This window comes from Protopterus annectens, chromosome 11.part0 (genome assembly GCF_019279795.1).
Source record: "Protopterus annectens isolate FY-2018-M chromosome 11.part0, PAN1.0, whole genome shotgun sequence".
In the NCBI taxonomy this organism is placed as follows: Eukaryota; Metazoa; Chordata; order Ceratodontiformes; family Protopteridae; genus Protopterus; species Protopterus annectens.
Window position 1 is genome coordinate 157060049 of NC_056745.1, and position 20411 is coordinate 157080459.

Sequence of the window (20411 nt, forward strand, 5' to 3'; positions counted from 1 at the left end):
AACTAGAAACATCAAAAGACAAGTACTTGGGTTTCAAAATTTCCTTTAGGTTAGCATACCTGCCATACGAAAAAGAAACATGATCAGGAAATAAATGGCCTATATCCTCATTTTTATGAACAATTGGCCATAAAAAATCTACAATCTCTTTTAAAGCCCCTGAGAAAGGAGAATATTTCGTAACAAAGAATATCTTCTCACTATTGGTGCAAAGATCTTCATTGTGTCCAAAACTTTTATAAGAAACTTTTGATACTTTGTTCTCCTTCCTATTTGGATTTAATAATCTATCACAACTTTTCCTGATCAAACTTTCAGAATAACCCCTGGTCATCAGTCTATTACTAACATTTACAAATTCCGATTCTAAAAAAATATTTTCAGAGGTATGTTCCTGTATACGTTTAAACTCGCCGAAAGGGAGTGCCTCAATCAAATGTGTAGGATGTGCACTAGTTGCATGTAAAAAGTTATTAGAAGCTATATCTTTCCTGAAAGGTCTAAATTGAACTAGTTCCTGTTGATCTACATACAACAAAATATCCAAAAATTGAATTTTATGTGGGTTCACAATATATGTGAATTCTAAACCAAATTTATTTTGATGGAGACTAACCACAAATTTATCAAATTCTGATATATTTCCCTTACAGATAAAAATTAAATCATCAATATATCTATGGTAAGAAACAACCCATCTCTGAAAAAATTCCAACGTATACAAAAAATTAATCTCAAAATATGACATGAATAGAATGGCATAAGTGGGGGCAAAATTAGCCCCCATAGCAGTCCCTTCTTTCTGAAGAAATATTTTATGCTCAAACAAAAAATAATTATGAGTGAGTGCAAACTCCAAAAGTGAGATAACGAAAGAAGTATGTGGACCCTCTCCCAAAATTTTAGTAATAACTTCCAGGCCAAATTTTGTGCTAATGTTGGTATATAAAGCCTTCACGTCGACTGTAGACCAATAGTAACTTGAATCCCATTTAAAGTTTTTTATCAATTCACAATACTGATTAGTGTTACTAATATGAGAGGTTACATATTTGAGTTCTTTTTTTAAAATGTTGTCTAAGAATATGCCTACATGCTCCAGAAAGCCTCCACAACAGGACACAATAGGGCGGCCAGGGGGATCTCGAAGGTTTTTGTGTATTTTGGGTAATGTATAAAAGGTGGGATCCTTAGGACTAACAATAAACAAACTCTTAACATCTTTCCTATTTAGGAAACCTAACCTTTCACCCCTCTCAAGAACTTCCAAAAGTGCTGAATTATATTCACTGATGGGATTATTAGGTAATTCAACATAAACATAATCATTACACAACAAATCATAGTTCATTTTTAAGTAATGGCACCTCTCCATGATTACCCAATTACCACCCTTATCAGCAGTACAAAAAACATGTTTATTGGAAGCTTCCTTCATAATCTTTAAAGCAAACCATTCAGGTTTGTTAAGATTGAAAGTAATGTATTGCTTTAGAAACATTGAATATTCAATCTCAGCCTTCTTGCATAAAACATTTTCAAATACCCTAAGAATAACAGAATTTTTGGGTGGACAAAAAGAACTGCAGGTAGGCAGTTGAGGTAATATAAATTTACCATAGCCAGTAAAAAAACGCTCAATGTTGTCCACAGTACTACCTTCGTTTGCAATAGAAGCAGAACCACAACCAGCATGAACCTCCATATCATTAATTCCAAACCCTTCAGTTTCAAAATCATGTGTGGAAAGATCCAATAAAGGATCAAACAAAATGGAAAATTCATCAGAATCAAAAGAACAAAAAGTATTGTCCAAATCCATATCAACACAAGCACATTCATCATTTTCAACATTTTCCAAAAGCCTGTTGTTAAGACTGCGATCTGTTTCAAAAAAAACTTTTAAATATAGCTTCCTACAAAAGCGCTTAATATCTATAAGAATATCAGAAAGAGCAGGTACTTTAGTGGGCACAAATTTACTGCCCCTATTTAACACCAGTTGCATGTCAGGCGTTATGACAAAGTCGGTAAGGTTAACTATATTCATACAGTTCAAAGCAGGTTCTGCAAGAGCGCCATTATAAAAATTAAGGCGCTTAGCAGAAAAGTTAGCAGTAGAACAAAAAGCAGTCCCAGAGTCAATTTCAATGATGGAATCAGTACCTACTATTACGACCCTTCGGTCGTGACTTGCGTTTGAATCCCTGACGAAAATTCCATCTACCTTGTTCTTCCGTCTCCATCGACATGCCAGTATCATCCATAACATCTACCCTCTCAAAAGAAACACTTTTCTTACTGCTGACAGCTGTAACCGACGATGAAACAGAAGAGTCACGCCCACTTCGTGAACTTCCTTCTGACCCTCTCATTTGGAACATGCCATTTTTACGTTTACGCTGCCAAGAGTATATTAAATTCTTTTTAAAATCATTGATGTCCCTATTTAGTTTCTTCTTTTTTCTTGCAATGACATCACACTCAATCTTAGAAACTTCACCGTTGATATCCTTCATAGCCACAATGAATGCTGGATTAGCATATTCATCTCATAAACTAGCCTCACCTTCCGCAATTTGTGCTTGGATTAGTCCTAGACTTCTACGGTTACGTTTGATCAAAATCTTTAGCCAAGTAAGAGTGCATTGTAACGAAGCTGTCTTCCATTCCCCCAAATATTCATTTTCATCCTCCGAAAACTTATAAGCAGGAAGTTTGTCAATTCTCAGCCCTCTAGGTGTAACAGATAGTTCAACATATTTCTCCAATAGATGTATATCATAAAACAAAGAAGTCTCCTTAATTCTGAGCTTTTTCAAATCTTCAAATTTTTTATCAAAAACATTGTTACCAGATACTGTCCACGGATCAAATTGAGCCAACTTGTGATCCCTTTCCTTAGCCAAGTTGGCAAACAAAAGTCCATTACCATCTGAATTCAAGTTCGACATCATAGAAACTAGTCCAGCTCCTTCAAAGAGATAAGAAAAACCAACGAACAGCAAAAACAGAAACAAACCACAGGAACTGGGATGCTGCAACAGTTTATTCAATTAATGCAAGATTTCTATAGATAAACAGTGTTATATACACCATGCCATGCATTGGAGTAAGCTGCTTACATTCCATTATGAATATAGTGTCCCTGACATGGGCCTTTATTGAACTCATCCATAACTATAGAAAATAGGACACTGGAAGTGTGTCATGTGCATGAACATTCACCCACTAGCCTCACTTGTTTTTATTATAATCCTTACACATAATCCATATAGGTCATATCATCTGAGAATGAGTTTTTAATGACACCTGTAAAGGATGGTGATATACCTTTCTTCTCATATGCAGGTATCATGTTGAAGGCATAGCAGCTCATGTCTGTTACATTCTTTATGTGCACATCAGTTCATGTTTATGACAGCCATGTTTTGCACAGGAATGTGCAGCCTGATGGACGTGGTTTTCATCATTATGTTTTGGATTCATGCCTTACATCAATCACATATGGTGGCAAATGTGACTATGTGCATACCTTATTCTAATGTGCCATACTGAGTGTTTTCTGCCTGTGCATTGTGTCACAGTGGGTATGTTATGTATTCATATAGTTGCAGGAATGCATACTATGTACTTTCTTTCTTATGTGATTCACCTTGACAGACCATGGGACCCATGGACACTCTTATGTCAGACTCCAGAGACGAGCACATACCAGACCACTGCCCAAGTTCTCAGATTCTGATGATGATGATGATGATGGTGATGACCATGATGGAGACAATGGTGGCAATGAGGAAGGACCTGGATCATCATCCCTGCTGCACCCAGGAGTAAGCACTGACCACAACCACCAGCATAAGATTTTCAGGATCAGATCTGGGAGGTGATGACTGATCTCTTTCAGACACAGATGAGGGACCTGATGGGTGATCTTTTCCAAAATATGATGCAGGCTATGTGAAACTTATTCAGGGAAATAGCCCAAGATATCATTTGTGATGTTCAACCCCATCAGAGCAGGCTGTCAGGACCATATGTATTGTCTGTATGATCCACTTGTGTATTGCTGCCACCATGGTGTTTGCCATATAAGCAATTGGACTGTATAGATACACTTGTGCATGCATAACATATTGCTGCCATGCTTAAGTGATATACATCCAACCATACAATGCAGGTGTCATGTTACATTTTGCATTATGTTGCAGCTGGTACGTGACACACATTACCAGACATGCATTAATCATGCTGATGTCCATGCACTGCTGCACGTAATGCATATATTGCTCCATGTCAGCAGGTGTGGTACTCCTTATGTGTGTGTGTGTATGCATGTGTGTGTGTGTACTCCTATTCATTCAGTGCAGCGTATTGCTGTGTTATGCCTAATCCACTGTGGCCCTGTATGTCACAGTTATGAATTTTGCAGTTATGCTGCTACTGATGCAAGACTTTATGGGACTGGCATCAACTCTCAAGCAATATTTTACCCATACTTCACACATAACACAGTGAGGTGGGTATGATTTGTGGGTTGCCATGTCATGTCTGTTCAACAACAGGACATATCCATGCCCCTGTGCTATGTATGGCACAGTGTCCTGCTGCCTCACTGACATAATGGATTTGTGTGTGACATGTATTGACAATGATGATGCCATGTTATATCGCCTAAATGTGGCTGCTACATATGGGCATTCCTCCTTTAATTATGCATAGACCGCCACTGTACCATTCATGTATAAACTTTGGGATTGTTGCTTTGTATAGCAAAATTTATGAATGCCTTCTTTGGCCTTTGTTACATTTCCACATACATTGCTTAGTCACATACATGCCCATATTTCGGCAACTGGTGTACATATGCACTGATGTATGTACATGTCTCTATACATATTCTGAGTAATATAGAAACCCCATTGTTCCTTGGAACTGTGAGGAGTCATTGCGCTGTTGTTCACAGGACTGTCCTTCGCTTAGTGAGACCCATGGTTAGTGATATGTATTTATGGATCTACATTACAAGCTCAAAGTTTCAAAACTTCGAACTGCAAATGGTCAATACCACAAGATCGAAGTTATGAAACTTCGAAATTGTAATAAAAAAAAATAAAAACAAAAACTTTTTTTTTACATTTTTGCAGGGTGCAAGCTTCCCCCCTGCACCCCTGACAGCCCCTGCTAAATAAATATACCAATTTCAAGATCACACTACAGTGAGGAAAAAGGTAAATTTCCCGTTCTGTGCTGTACGTTGATCACCATTCAAAACGTTTGAAGTTTCAAAACTTCGATCTTATGGACTGACCATTTGCAGTTCAAAGTTCTGAAACTTCGAACTTGTGAAGGGAGTCCATTCTGACTGGTGGAAACAGTTGGAACTTGTGATAGGAGCCACCACTCTACCACTAGCGGCACACTACAGTACTATATTGGTTTGTTAGGTAGCCAGCAATATACAATTACATAAGGGATAAGTCTACACTGCATAGAACAAGCTGAGCTATGCAGTGTGATACACTGTTATAACTATCATTCTGTGTGCCAGACAGCCATTTATAATGTAATCTTCATTTAAAATATGTTTGAAATAATTCAGTAGAACCCATTGGAAACCTTCACAGAGGTAGCAATGTTATCGTTTGTAGAAAACAATTGCTGGTAGTCAAGTAAATTCAGGTTGATCATTAATGGGTCAGCTCAAGTTAGTCTACATATGAATTATGTGACTCTATCTGACCAATAAACTAAAGTAACACATGTTTTACTTTACTATGTTCTAGATGGATTTTGATAACATTTTGATTAACTGCTTTGCGTCCCGTCCATCATACATAATATACATTCCCTGGAGAAGGGGAGGGGCATAAAAAAGACCATCGTAAAATCACACCATAGCTCAGGTGATACCACAGCCATCACAAGAATAGGCTGTACCAGGCTGCTTACCTTTAAAACTACTGACCTCACATTGTAACCATGATATTTATATATAAAACTTTCTGACAGGTTTGCCACCATTAAAATGAAGTAGTAGGTTAAGAGTTTGTTTGATTTCCATCATGTTCAGAGCTTTATGGTGCTTCTTAAACGTAGCTGGAGCATTTCTTGGAATGTCTTTATAATCCAAGGAAACGTGCATTCAAAATTCATTTGGTGTTCATGTGTATGCACCTTGCCTGATTTTCCAGTCCGTGTCAACTAAATAGAAAAGTTTAGCACCAGAGAAGGTGAAATTATTAACCATATGCCTGTTTTTTTTTTATTATTTTTTTAATACTGCTGCTTTTGAATTATTAGGAGTCCAAGTCTTATGGGAATCTTTGCTGCTGACAGAAAATACTTTGGAGAAATTGGCACATTAGATGAAGGCATGAAAATATATGGCGGGGAAAATGTTGAACTTGCTATCCGTGTGAGTATTTTTCATTATTTCAGTATTTGCTGTTTCCCCTAAGTGGTCTTAATATACATATGTCCTTAATACCGTGTAGAAATCCTGCAGCTGTAATGTTTGAATCTTCACCAGGCAGAACTTTGTTATGTGTATACAATGTATTACTTACTGTATAAACTCTGTGTAAGAAACCTGAATGACAGGAACTGGTGAAAGAACAGAAGGATTATTCAATCTATGTACATTACATGGAGTATAACATCTAGTAAAACAATGTTTACCAGGAAATTATATTTCTGGAGGTGTGTACATATAATTATAGCATACACTAGAGTTGATTGGTGCCTACTTGATCAGGTTTTAATTGTTTGACTATATTTGGGCAAAGTTTGAATATATTGGGCAAAGTCATTTTGTGCTGTTAATCAAAGGGTACTTGGGCACAGTGGGATCAGAGTTTTTGCAGTACTACTTTGTACTTTAATGAGAATTTAGTACTTACAGTGAGAGGCTTGCTCACCCACATGGGACAGTACTAGGGTCTTATGGTAATGTTTTATATAAAGTAATATTCTAATTTTATTTTTTAAGTTTGGAGTGAAATGTAGAAAAAAAACAGCGATTTTTTGATTTTATATAAACTGATTTTTGTTTAATTTCTGTACTTCCTATTCCATTACCATGTCTCTCTTTTTGAAGGACAGTCCTAAGTCGGTTAGCTATGTCCTGTAAAAAATATATAAACAATGACAAATAGTATTTCACTTTACAGAAAAAACTTTGTTTATCTTTCATCTTGATATAGCAGAAATCAATGATATAGTATTTCAAACACATAGTATGAAACAAAACAGAAACAATTAAAATTATACAGCAAAAACTGCTGTGGAAAAATAATTTTTTTTAGTATTTAAGAGCAAAGTTAGTCACATACATTTCTATAAGAAATGCTACATTTTGGGGTTATGAAAAGTTTTCAACTATCAAATCAACAAGCGACATTCTGAAAAATAATGAGTCCTACTTCTTTTATGGATTTGAAATTGACCGGATCATTAGAAGGATACTCTTTGTCCTACATGTATGGCCATAATGCTGGATGGAGCTAAACAGATGTACTGCTGCTCAAGGGGAATTACTCCCTACCGATTCATAACCATGTATGAGACATAAAGTCTGTTTTGTCAGCATGGGACTTATGTTTCCTCTTTGTATCAGACACTTTTCATAACTTACACTGCAGAGAGAAGCTGAAAAATTCCTAAAGTTTACAAATATTTATTTTAAATTACCTTTTCCCATGTTGCATCAACATGCATATTTCCTCCATTTATAATTTCTCACAAGTGGTGTCCCACAAGGCTCGGTCCTGGGACCCCTGTTGTTCGGCATATACTTCTCAGAAGTACTGGCAAACACAGGAGGACTATGGCTAACTAAGTTTGCCGATGACTGCAAACTGGGAGCCATAATTGACTCTCCGGCTGACAGGGACATTCTCCAAAAGGTCCTTACTGAGATGGACACCTGGTGTCAAAGTCATGGTCTCAAGCTAAATGCCAAAAAATGCATAGTCATCCCATTTGGGAAAAACAAAACACCCATGAATTACCACATAGGTGGCAGCCCCCTTAATACAGAAGAGGTAATAAGAGATCTGGGGACCCAGGTAGATAGTAATCTCTCCTTTGACAAGCATATTGCCAAAGTAGTTAGGAAATCCTTCTATGTAGCCCATCTAATTACTAAAGGGTTTGCATCTAGAAATAAAGAGGTTATAGTGCCCCTCTACTCATCACTCATTAGACCCATCATAGAGTACAATGACCCATTTGGGATGTATCTCACAAGACACTTCCAACAGCTGGAAAGACCACAAAAGTACCTCACCAAGAGGATTACTGACCTCAAACATATGTCCTATGCAGCCCGACTGGAAAAACTCCAGCTGTACTCAGTGGCATATCGCTTACTTAGAGGTGATCCCTGCCTGACTTACAAAGCCATGTCCAACTCAGAATTGATGGACATGCTCCACCTAAAGAAATCCAAGTCACTGCGAGCCACTAGCTCTAGTGAGCTAAACCTCACTACAACAATAAATAGAACATGCTGGAGGGATAGATTCCTGTCACAGAGACTCCCCATGCTTTGGAACAAAATTTCAAACTACATTAGGCAGAGTCCCTCACTAACACTCATCAAAAGAAACCTTGACAAGTGGATGGGTAACAGAAAATACACCCCTGGGATCACTTCATTGGCTCTCCTTGACAGAGGATCAGTTAATTAATCAATGGGGCAGCAAAAGCTGACACACACTGGCTAGGCTTATAAATGCCCTCGGGCAGATAGCCTAGTACCTACCTATGAACCTACTTGTTTACTCAAGAGACATTAATCTGGTAGATGAGTGTGACTTCCTTCATGTAGAACCTAGAGTATATTTGTATTGATAGACTCTGGTTTATTTTACCTAGAGGTTGTCATGGGGACTTGTCAGTATATCCCCACAGAAGTAAGATTAATTTAACTAGACTATCAGTGACCTATCTAACTAAATTTGGTGGTTTAAGGAACAAAAAGGGTAAACAGAGTAGAAGCAGGAGTAATACTATGATTCGTGAGTATCAACTTTAACATAAGCATTCTGGGGCTTTTATTTTGTTTATCTTTCTATCCAGCCCATATTAAAACAACCATCTGTTTTCACTTTTCTATGTGTTCAATGGTCTTTCAATTCTTTTGTCATACGCTTTTATTTTTTTCTCATTTTTTATCCTATAGCTGCTATTTTTCTTTGTACTTTTTACTGTGGTTCTGCCTTACGTATATTTTTGCATGATTAACTGGCCATTATGCTTTCTTCCTTTTTCCTTTGTTGTTTTAATACATCATCCTTTAATCCTATACTGTTTTTTATATAAAATCTGTAACAGATGTAAATATGAAAAATAAAAGAAAAATAAAAAAATAAAAGCAGTATGGATGAAGACGGGGAATGCACATTAGGTAAGGGAAAAGAGACACAATCCAGAAAGCATGTAAGGGAAAAGGGGAAAAGAGGAAAGTCCAATTGATGTAATGCCAAATTTATTTATTTATTTTCCATTTGTTGACCGGGTTTGTCTGACTGAGCTAAGTAGCCCTTTTTCAGCAGAGGCCCGGGGAGAAAAGCTTCACATGTTCTGCAGATTATCATTTACAAAAATAAGTAAACAAGCAATAACTGGTTTACAGAAAATATTAAAAGAAACATATACATGAAAAACAAGGATTTACTACAGTAAACTAATCATTATGTCTGTCAGATTAAGAATCCTACATCATTCAGGACTAACAATAGTGTTGTCACCAGACATAAAAATCTTACATTATGCAGATAAGAATGTATGTAATGTGCTTAGTATAGAGAAGTTAATGTAAGACAAGGTCTAGAAAGTTAGAGAAAGTTGCATAAATTGGGAGCAGATAGAGGTGTGCAGTTAGGCTTAATAAGCTGTTTGGGGGGGTACAGAGGCAGGTTCATTGCCTTAACAGGCATTCTTTAGTGGCTAGCTTGAATTAACTAAGTTGCTTCAGTGACCTGATCTCTAGTGGGAGTTTGTTTCAGGCCTTGGAAAGATTATAGCTATCGAGAATATATCCTTTCTTAGTTATAGGTTTGTGGATTTGTAGCAGATCTAGGTTAGAGCACAGGAGAGATCTAGCAAGTGAATACTGGGATATGACAGATGATAGGGTAGGACAGTAAGAATGCTGATAAAGGATGGAGTGGATGATCTGGAGTTGAGGGAGAAGAAGCTGGCGAGGTAGTTCAAGCCAGTTAAGGTGTCTGAGTGAGAGACACTGATGTGACTTGTAAGTTTGATGGGCTGCAAATTTGGCTATTTGTTGTAGGTAGATTCAAGTTTGGCAAGGAGTGTGGAGTTAGGCAAGTAAGAATTTGAGAGCCATATAATAGACTGGGTAGGAGGTAGGCATAAGAGAGAGTTACTTTAGCTTCACTGGTGAGAAACTTTTTGTTGCAGTAGAGGAGCCCTAGTTTCTGATGAGTTTTCTTGATATAGTTGTTAATGTGTAGATCGAATTTAAGTTGGTCGTCAATGATGACACCAAGACGTTTAGTGCTAGTTTCCACCTCAATGAGTGTGTTATTGAGGGGCAGGATTGTGAAGGTGGATTTAATAAATAATCTTTATTTACATATCCAACTTGTAAACAACAACCACCACTGCTTTTCAGGGAATATTTGTAAAGGTTTAGTTTTCCCTTATACAAGGAGAAGCCTTTTGTTTCCATTTGAGGCCATATGAAATCCTTGATTTCATGTGCTTCTATATCATACTCCCTTAACTAAAAATAAATAAATAAAATAAAAAATATCTTAATGGAACTTAACATATTTATTATATAACCTTTCTAAAATGACCTGCACACAATTCAATCAGGCTTTGACTTGATGGCAGGTCTGCCAGTAAAGAACTACATTTGCTTGAGGTAAGTTAAAATATAAACAAGTCAAACAGTTGATAAGCCCATCCAATACAATTTCTTAGGTTTATTTATGTATACATGGACTTGTATATTTATTTATTTAACTTTGTGTGCTAATGTATCCCTTGAAGAATTTTATATTGTATTGAAATAACCTAGTGAGATGCAATACTTCTTTAACTGTCCCTGGCCCACTACCTCCCATTTCTGATCTAAATCCTTTGAGACTGTGGCACTGCCTTCTTCCTCTCATAGTTCTCATCAATAGTTCCCCATGGAAGTCCACAACTTTATAAAGAGTATTTATTTTCAAAACATAAACAGTGTCCTAGAACAGCCACAAAAAATTGATCTGAACATTAATTAGTGATTCACTTATGTTCTTCTTTCATGTAATTTCTCCAAGTGATTGGGGTTTCTAATACCATGAGGGGAATGGATCCCATCCCTAAGACATGGTACAAATGGAATCATGAAATTAGCACTGTTTCAGTGTTTGATATTAGCCAAGAGTGCTCTTCTCAGCACCTGCCCAAAAATGCCTCCTTCTGTAATTCATATAGGGTTCCATATATTGGTAGCATATTGAAATATGATTGTAAATACTTTTTTATTAAACCTGTTCCTCCTACTACTATTGGAACTGTATGGGGATTGTCCTTCTACACTGGTCTAGTTTCTGCTTACAAATCCTATTATTTTATGACTTTGTGTGTCTATGTAAGTAAGACACTATAATCAAAGTTGTAGCATTTGTTGTAGTATTTACTTATGAACCTATGACCTATGACATCCCAGGAAATAACTTTGACACCAAGTAATAAACTTCCAGCTTAATGCAGCCTCCCTTCTTAATTTTTATTTTTAAAACCAAGAAGCATGACAGTCACAACTATTAATTCACACTCTTCTTTCCAACTATATGCCACATATCACAGTATTATTCTGAAAGGTATTCCTCATCCCATTACTTGTCAGGGTTATTCTCATCTTTATATAACTCAGAGATACATTACTATTCAATAACTAAATTCACTCTCTTCAAGAAATACCCATTTGGCTCTTCATCAAACAAATCTCTAAAAGTAAAGTCTATGAATAGAGCTTGCACACTAATTAATATTCAGTAGTACTTCCCTTAGCTGCTATAAATATTTTCAGTTATTTTAAATCCCTCTTATCTGCCTCTCCTAGTATTACTTCTTTTTAATGAAATGTATAATCTCTTCATTAAAATCAGATTAGTAAACAACAACCAGCTTACTATAACTACACTACATACTTTAAAGGAACTAACAATAAGAAATTACATATATATGTTTACTCTACCCCTGTAGTCTCATGATTACTATGTTTCACAGGATCAAATAATATTACTTAAAGTTTACTTCCTCCTCTTCAACTTAATAACAGTATTGTGCACATTATAGTTACAATTATAAAACCTGCTACTTCACAGAATAAGTGCATGCATGATCATATATTTGCCATTTGACAGAAACTCAAATAACTATTTTTTTTGCACACTGTCTTGCATTAACAGTAATCAGGTGGGACACACTAATACATATCTATAAATAACTCTAAGTCACCGATATTTACATTTCAAATCATCTATCAATGAATATATGGTTGTCTAATGCCTTTGTCCCATGGATTTCTCTCTATATATAACAAAGGAAAACAACTTCCTGCTATAGATCCAGCTGCACATATATATGCAAAGGCTTGTTTGATAATATCAAGGCTACTCCAACTTAATAAAAATAAATTATTAAAATAATTTTACCATTTACATCAACTAAGTATCAGCACACATTACTTGAATTCAACAAATATTTATATCTAATACACTACTAAATGCTAATGCTTAAATCAAAAAAACACTTGACTGAAAAAATAAAAAGGAAGAAAAACAAACTACAGAGACATGACAGACTATGTTAAAGATAAAGCATTTCTATGGTGATGTAAGAGACTTAACATCAACCTAGAAATCAACTGCACAGTTCTCATTACACTTTTAATGACCCTACTTCCACTTTCATTGGAGACATCCAAGCAGCTAACATACCTGTGGCTGCAACATGTAAATGATACAGTACAAAATGGAAGGACATATTTACAGGAAATGGCCTTTTGCTCAACCAGGGGTCACAAACAGAACTATGCAAACACAAGCGGCAGCTTCTATCAGAACAGTTATGGATGTAAGTGAAGTTATAGAGCTTCCTAAAATACTACATGACTTTAATAGTAATTTATCCATTCAGTATGGGGTGAATGCATCTGGTTTTGCAGTTACGGACACGGACATTTTAGTTTTGAATTTTGGTGTTAAGTTTGTTCCAACAGTATTTCCTAGAGTGCAAAATATTAAAATTGAATTGTTCATGTTATGTTAAAACTGCATCTAATGGTTTATTGGGCATCTAAAACAAAACGCAATATTGATATGAACAACTGTTCAACTGATGATAGTTTTGAGAGTTCTCTTGAATGTTTTTCACATTGTCGTGAAGATTATGCTTATAATGTTTTATTTTCATGTTGATACTTCACACATCATTATGAGATGCATGTTTATGCCTCCTTTCAATAATGAATCTGTTAAAATGTTTTCAGCAGTGATTTCTTATAAAATGGAACATTTGATCAGTGAGGTTTATAAAAAGCATGTATTCGTTGATTATAATCTCATCAAGGCGCATAGTCTACAGTTGGTCTGTTTTAAAGGGTTTACAACAAAGTAAACTGTGTTTTTTGAAGTAGCAAACGGGATTAGGAATTTGGTCAGTTTAAAAGTACATCAGTGTTTCAGTATTTACAATGGACAATGGTCAGATTATCAGGCATATGAGATTGTCAGCATGGATGCTTATTACAAGAGCAAGACAGCATTTGAAAGATTGTCAGAGGAAGGAGTATGATTAAGGTATTTCACTACTGAGGAAGTGAATGATAGACTTTATTTGGAAAGCAGTAGAAGTGCAATGTTTTATTGTGCTCCTAAAATTCACAAAACTCTGATTAGTCCTCCTGTTTGTCCTACTATCTTTAGTAAGGGCACTTTATTACAAAATATAGGCGGAGTTATTAATAATTACTTAATGATAAAAGTGACTTGTTTACCATCTATCATTAAGGCTTCACAAGATTTGCTTAAAAAGCTTAATGACAATGTTTGACCATCAGATATATTTTGGGTTTCAATAGTTGTACAGAGTTTATACACTACTGTTTAGCATGCTGATGGTGCACGGTCAGCTTCGAAATACTTTAAATACCATTCAGCTAGTGCCTATATTGCACAGCATGCATACATTTGTTTGAATATCAACTACTTTGCCTTTAACAGTCAAGTTTACCATCAAAAAGTACAACAATGAGTACACCCTTTGTCCCAAGCTATTTCAGCGTAGCAATGACAGCTTTTGAGGATGATTAGTATATTTATATTTCAAGTTCTGTAAGTGCTTTGTTTGTATTTTTGTTATATTGATGATCTTATTTTTGTACATAATGGTGATTCTGAACATGTTTTTAATGTTCTTAATGGCCTTAATGTCGATGGGTATGCTTTTAAATGATCTAGTGCGCTAACTGCTAAACTAATAGACTACTTAGATATCACTCTTTATGTGATGAGTGATAGGACTGAGTACAAACTGTACAGAAAACCAGCTCTGATTGAGCTTTTACATGGTACAAGTTGGCATCCCCACTTGATCTCAGCTTTACCTTATGGGGAGATGCTCAGAGTGAGAAGACTTTGTACTAATAGAGATACTTTTTGAAGGAAGCTCATCTTATTAATATGTTTGCCACAAGGAATTACTCTGGAGAGAAACTAATGGAAACGTATCGCTGAGTGCCTTCAGCACCTTTACAACAAACTTTACATACATCTGATATGTCCATATGACATAAGAACAGACAACGGGCAAATCACAAAGACAAGATCTGCATTTGGAAAATTTTACGGAGTGATTTTCAGCTGAAGCAGAATATCAGAGACAGACTTTGTATCTCTTAAAAAAGGGGTTTAAAGGCTGTCTGATGTGTTATTACATAGTTACTATGTTTATACTCCTTTTAATTATATATATATATATATATATATATATATATATATATATATATATTTATATAGATTTAGATTCCATACACTTGGTCAAATTACACTTAGTCAAAAATGATACCAGGCATTGCACTTCACTGAAAGCACACACGACTGAAAGCTCACTTGGTCGAAGGTCATTTGGTCAGAAATAGAATATAGCCCCTGCCCCACTGCAGTGCAACCCTGGAGTGAGAATATTAAATAAGGGTGGGTGTGGGGGCCACAGCCCCCCACAATGGGGGGTGTCGGGGGCATAGCCCCCCACATAATTTTAATGTATTCAATATTATAAGAAGGTATATCCATTATAAATGCATTGATATATATATATATATATATATATATATATATATATATATATATATATATAGCTTTAGTAAAAAATATTGACATAATGTGAGGGGCTACGCCACCCACCCCCCCCAATGTGGGGGGGCTGTGCCCCCACCCCCCCCTTATTTAATATTTGCACTCCAGGGTTGCACTACAGTGGGGCAGGGGCTATATTCCATTTTCAACCTAATGAACTTCAACCAAGTGAGCTTTCAGTGAAGTATACAACATTTTGGTCTTTGGACAGGGGACTTTTCCCTGTGGTAAAACACATTTCCAGCTATTGATGGTGTTATGTTTGCTACAACAAATCAATGTTCATGTGATTCTACACATGTAATATATGTTCTGAGATATCCTTATGATTTTTTTTATACATAAGGAAAACTGAGAGGAAACTCAAGGGCAGAATAGTTGAACATGTGAGAGACATTAGGCAGGCTAAGAATAAAAACCCACTGGATGAGCTTTTTTAACTGCCATTCTAGTAATCACAACTTGCGGATAGCCGTGGTGGTGCAGTGGTAGCGTTGTTGCCTCACAGCAAAAGGTTCTCCCATTCGATTCTCGGCTGGAGCGCCTTCTGTGTGGAGTCTGCATGTCCTCCCCGGGGTCGAGTGGCATTCGAAAGACATGCGTAGAATGGGCCTGCTTTCGCTGAAGGTTGGGCATAGAGCTGGCATCTCGGCGCCCGTAAAAAAAAATCTACTGCCAATAATTAGCGGACCAGAGTTCTGCTGTGGCGACCCCTAACCAGGAAAAGCCAAAAGAAGAAGAAGGAGGTTACAATGTGCAACATAGGTTAACATATAAAGAAAATGTGTATATGTTAAAGTTTAGGATTTTAAAACTTAATGCTCTTAATAAGGGATTAAGTTGGAAGCATTTGACTGGATAAGTAATTTTAATCTAATTGTCTTTTACTTTTGACTTTTTGTATGGTCATTTTTTTATTCCTCCTGAAGGCTCTTCTGAGGTGTCAGGGATATACAACGAAGCTACTGTTTTTAGCCATTGTGTTTTTTTCTTTTTAGTTATTGTCATGATTAAATATGTAATATTAATAATTTCCATCCTGTTCCAATGAACTTGTATGCATAACTTATCATCAATGTGGCAGCATCGAAACTTCTAGATTTGAAATTCGAGAGATATAGTAGAATCATCTCATTTATTAGGAGTACTGTTTTAAGCTAGTCAAGTTTATTAAAGAATAATGTTGCCATATACAGAAAAGAAAAGTAAAATAAAATATATGATTATTATTTTTGCAATGTGTTGTGATATTCTCAGTCATAAATATTTTGATTAGCAGACCATAACTATAGTTGTGAGATTCAAAACAGCAGGCCACGTTAGAACTGTTTTAGCTATTTAAATCTACTCTCACCTATAGTAAGTAAGTATTACTTAATTCTATCAAATAAACAAAAAACAACAGATGTAAATTCCCTGTTTTTTAAGAGTAAGTAGTCTTAAATATAATTATTTTAATTTGTGACCTTTATCTGTAATTACAGCATACAAATCAGAATATTTAACATATTATAAGACTTATTTTCCCTGTATCCTGTAAAATGAATCACTACCTTCTTAATTGTGACTGTTAGCATGATGTAAAAGGCACCATGATCTGTCTCTCTGTTTGCTTTTGTCATCTTACAATGGTATAGTGAAAGACCTTCCCTAGTCCCATCAAGCATAGCATGTATGTGTTATACCAAGCTTGTATATTCCCTGAAAAGAAATCACTCATATTCAATTTAGCATTCATATAGTCTTTAATTGTATAATGTTCCACGACATATAAGTATATCTACTTCAAATCAATGTGTATTGGAAATATTCATCTGCTCAAACCATCTTGTTCCTGCTACGGTGCACAGAAACAGCCACCCTTTTCTGTTCAGTTCATATTATTCTCCAACTTCTCTTCCGTGTCCACTTAAGTCACAGATTTTCCCAATTAAACTGTACTCATATAGAATCTATTTCAAATGATCAAACAGTGAGAAAGCCGAAACCCACCCTGTCAAGACCACAATGTCAAACACTGCATTTGCCAAAAGCTGACTTGATTGAAGTTCAGCTCATTGAATGCAATGGTTGGTCAGCAGCCCAGATGTCACCATATACATGTATGCATTTGTTTAGTGAGCAAAATGTACTCAAGAAGTAGTTGTATGTGTAAATGTCTGAGCTGCTGGCCAACTATGGTATTTGATGAGTTGAACTTCAATCAAGTTAGCTTTCGACAAATATAATGTTTGACGTTATGATCTTGATGGAGTGGGTTTTGACATTCTGGCCATTCGATCATTTCAAATAGTTCCCTTATATAGTCTACTTCTCATGACCCATACGCCAAATACATTGGCAACTTCCTTAGCGTAACTATCCACGCCTCAGCATCCATAAATATTATCATGCCATGAGTCCAAAACATCACTAAAGGTTTAATTTCTCTTATTCACAATGCCTAACAGCCTCAACAAACTGCAAATACTGCTAAAATGTAGGTATTAAATAGTCATGGCCTACACACATACGCAGAGTTCACTTAGCCACAGCAATTTGTTTCCCAGTGGTCAGAACTGCTGTAAGAGTTCTTCTTTTTCATACCATGACACATATTGAGCCAAAATAACTCTAGCCATTTGATATCTCCTGTCATTTGGTGTCAAAAGCAAATGAACTGCTTTCTCAACACCAAGTAAGATCCTCACAAAACATTTGTATTGAATTATCTTATTTTTAACAAAAGCCTGGTTCTGTGGTATGGAGGGATGGAGACTTGATTGCAACTCTGATGAATGGGTTTTGATTAGCTGCCCTAGAACTGGAGGAGCCATGCAGAGTGGGAGGGGAGAGTGGATGTCGCCTTCAGAGAGGGTGTGGGAGAGGGCCCGTGGCATTCAGAGAGGAAGAGGAGAGGGGTTGTGGCCTTCAGAGAGGGAGGGGAAAGGGGGTGTGGCCTTCATAGAGGGAGGGAAGAGGGACTATAACTTCAGAGAGGGAGGGGAGAGGGGCTGTGGCCTTCAGAAAAGGAGGGGAGATGAGCTGTGGCCTTCAGAGAAGGAAAGGAGAGGGGATTTGGCCTTCTTTTGATCACAGGATCATACGATCATAAGAAGTTACAAGGCTAATGGCCCTAAGGCCCTTACAAGCCAAGCCAAGTTCTTACCTTATTTTCACAATCAGCACCTATTGCCCCTGTCCAAGAGGGACACAGATGCAACCCTCAGGTTGAATTTATGGTCACTTATCCAATCATCCACATTGCGTTTGAAGAGGGCCAATGAGGTGTTCTGCTTGACATGAAGTGGGAGTCTGTTCCAAAGGTGTGGTAACCTCTGGGAGACAAATCTGTCCCACCAGCAGGTTTTAATAATGTCACATACCAGGTTAAGGTCTTTAGAGTGAGTAACCCATGTACCATTTGACTTTTGGATATGAAGCATTTCCAATAATGCAGGGTCAGTGATTGCCTTATATGGAAGGCAGAGATCACCTCCGAGTGGTCTGTATGAAACATAATAAAGTGACAGTGATTTCAGATGATCCCCTTAGGACAGATGGTGAAGACCTTGACTTTTCCTTGTGAGGAACCTTTGTGGTTTCTCCAACTGCTGCAGGTGCTTAGAAAGGTACATACCAAAAGGGGCATTGTACTCAGTTATTGGCCTGATGAGGGAAGAGTACAGGGAGGTTATAACTACTTTTTTTCTGCAGGCAATGCCCTTACTTATGAGATGAGCAATATAGAATGTCCTTTTTACCACTGTGGAGACATGTGGTCAAAGGTAAGGTTGCTGTCAAACTGTGTGCCCAGGTCTTTCACCACTGAGTGTGTACTTAAGGAGTTGCTATTGATGTGGTAGTTAGCAGGAACATTGTTTTTACTAAAAGGAATAATAATACATTTTTTGCATTGAATTTAAGGCCATGACTTTGGCACCAATCATCTGTATGTGTAAAACCCTCTTGTAGGATGTTGACATCATTTGGAGATTCTATGACCGCTCCCAGTTTGTAGTCATCAGCAAACTTTGTCAGCCACAGACCTTTAGTTTTTGCTTGTACTTCAAAGAAATAGATTCCTTTACATTTTTTTTTTTTTGGCTAGGCTTATAATAATCCGCAGACTGGTTGTTTATTACGGTTTACTATCAAAACGTTGAAAATAAAAAAAAAACCTACTTACTTGATCGAACTGACATTCTGAATTTGGCAATGTCACTGTAACAGAATGTTGAGAATCATGTCAGGATGTAACGTCAGACCCTCAGATATTTGTGCTGAAGCTACCATAAGAATTGTAAGTCTGCAGCACAAGTGTTTACAGTTTTGCAGGGGGGCAAGTCCCACTTCCCCTCCACATCCCCTGCAAATTATATACGTATTCCAACTCCGAGATTGCACTACAGTGAGGAAAAGGGTAAATTTCCCGATCCTCACCGTAGTGCGATCTATTATCAGAACATTGAATGCACATTAGCGAATGTACACTGCCTTTCACTAATGTGCATTCAAACATTAGCAGAATGACATTATGGAAACCAGAAAAGATGTATTCGTCCATTCCAGTTTTGTGTAAGTACCATTCCACATTTTGATAGTAAACTTTTTATTGCATACCAATAAATCAATACTGTTCTTCTTGAGGCAGGAGGGAACATTTAAATATGGGGTTTATTTTCTCTCCTTCCAACACTCAGTGTAATCTATTTTTTTATGTGAATCTTATCTTCCCACTGCCTAAGAGTTCCATATATTACGCCTGCCTAAGAGTCTCAATCGCTTTATCTTGAATTTCACCAAACTGCTGCTTGAGTGATATCGTGGCAACCTGTTGATCAGGAAAAAATCAGTATCTTATAATGCAACTATTTTCAAATATCACATACATCCAGAAAATTATCTAATTTAATGCAACAAATCATATATAATATTCTGCAGCACTCTTGTTACTTCCTTAAAATTGAGTTAACTTTTTAGTATGTTCGTCATGCCCCTTCAATTGAGACTACATTTCTTGCTCCATTGCAGTAACCATTT

The 20411-nt window shown here is 36.6% G+C and overlaps 1 protein-coding gene across 1 annotated transcript in view; it reads left to right on the top strand.

Moving 5' to 3' along the window:
* GALNT8 (polypeptide N-acetylgalactosaminyltransferase 8) overlaps positions 1–20411 on the top strand; it is a 406113-nt gene that overhangs the window by 209978 nt on the left and 175724 nt on the right. The window contains exon 6 of the mRNA XM_044087557.1: positions 6304–6418. Within this exon, the coding sequence (XP_043943492.1) occupies positions 6304–6418 (115 nt within the window). The remainder of the gene's footprint in view (positions 1–6303; positions 6419–20411) is intronic.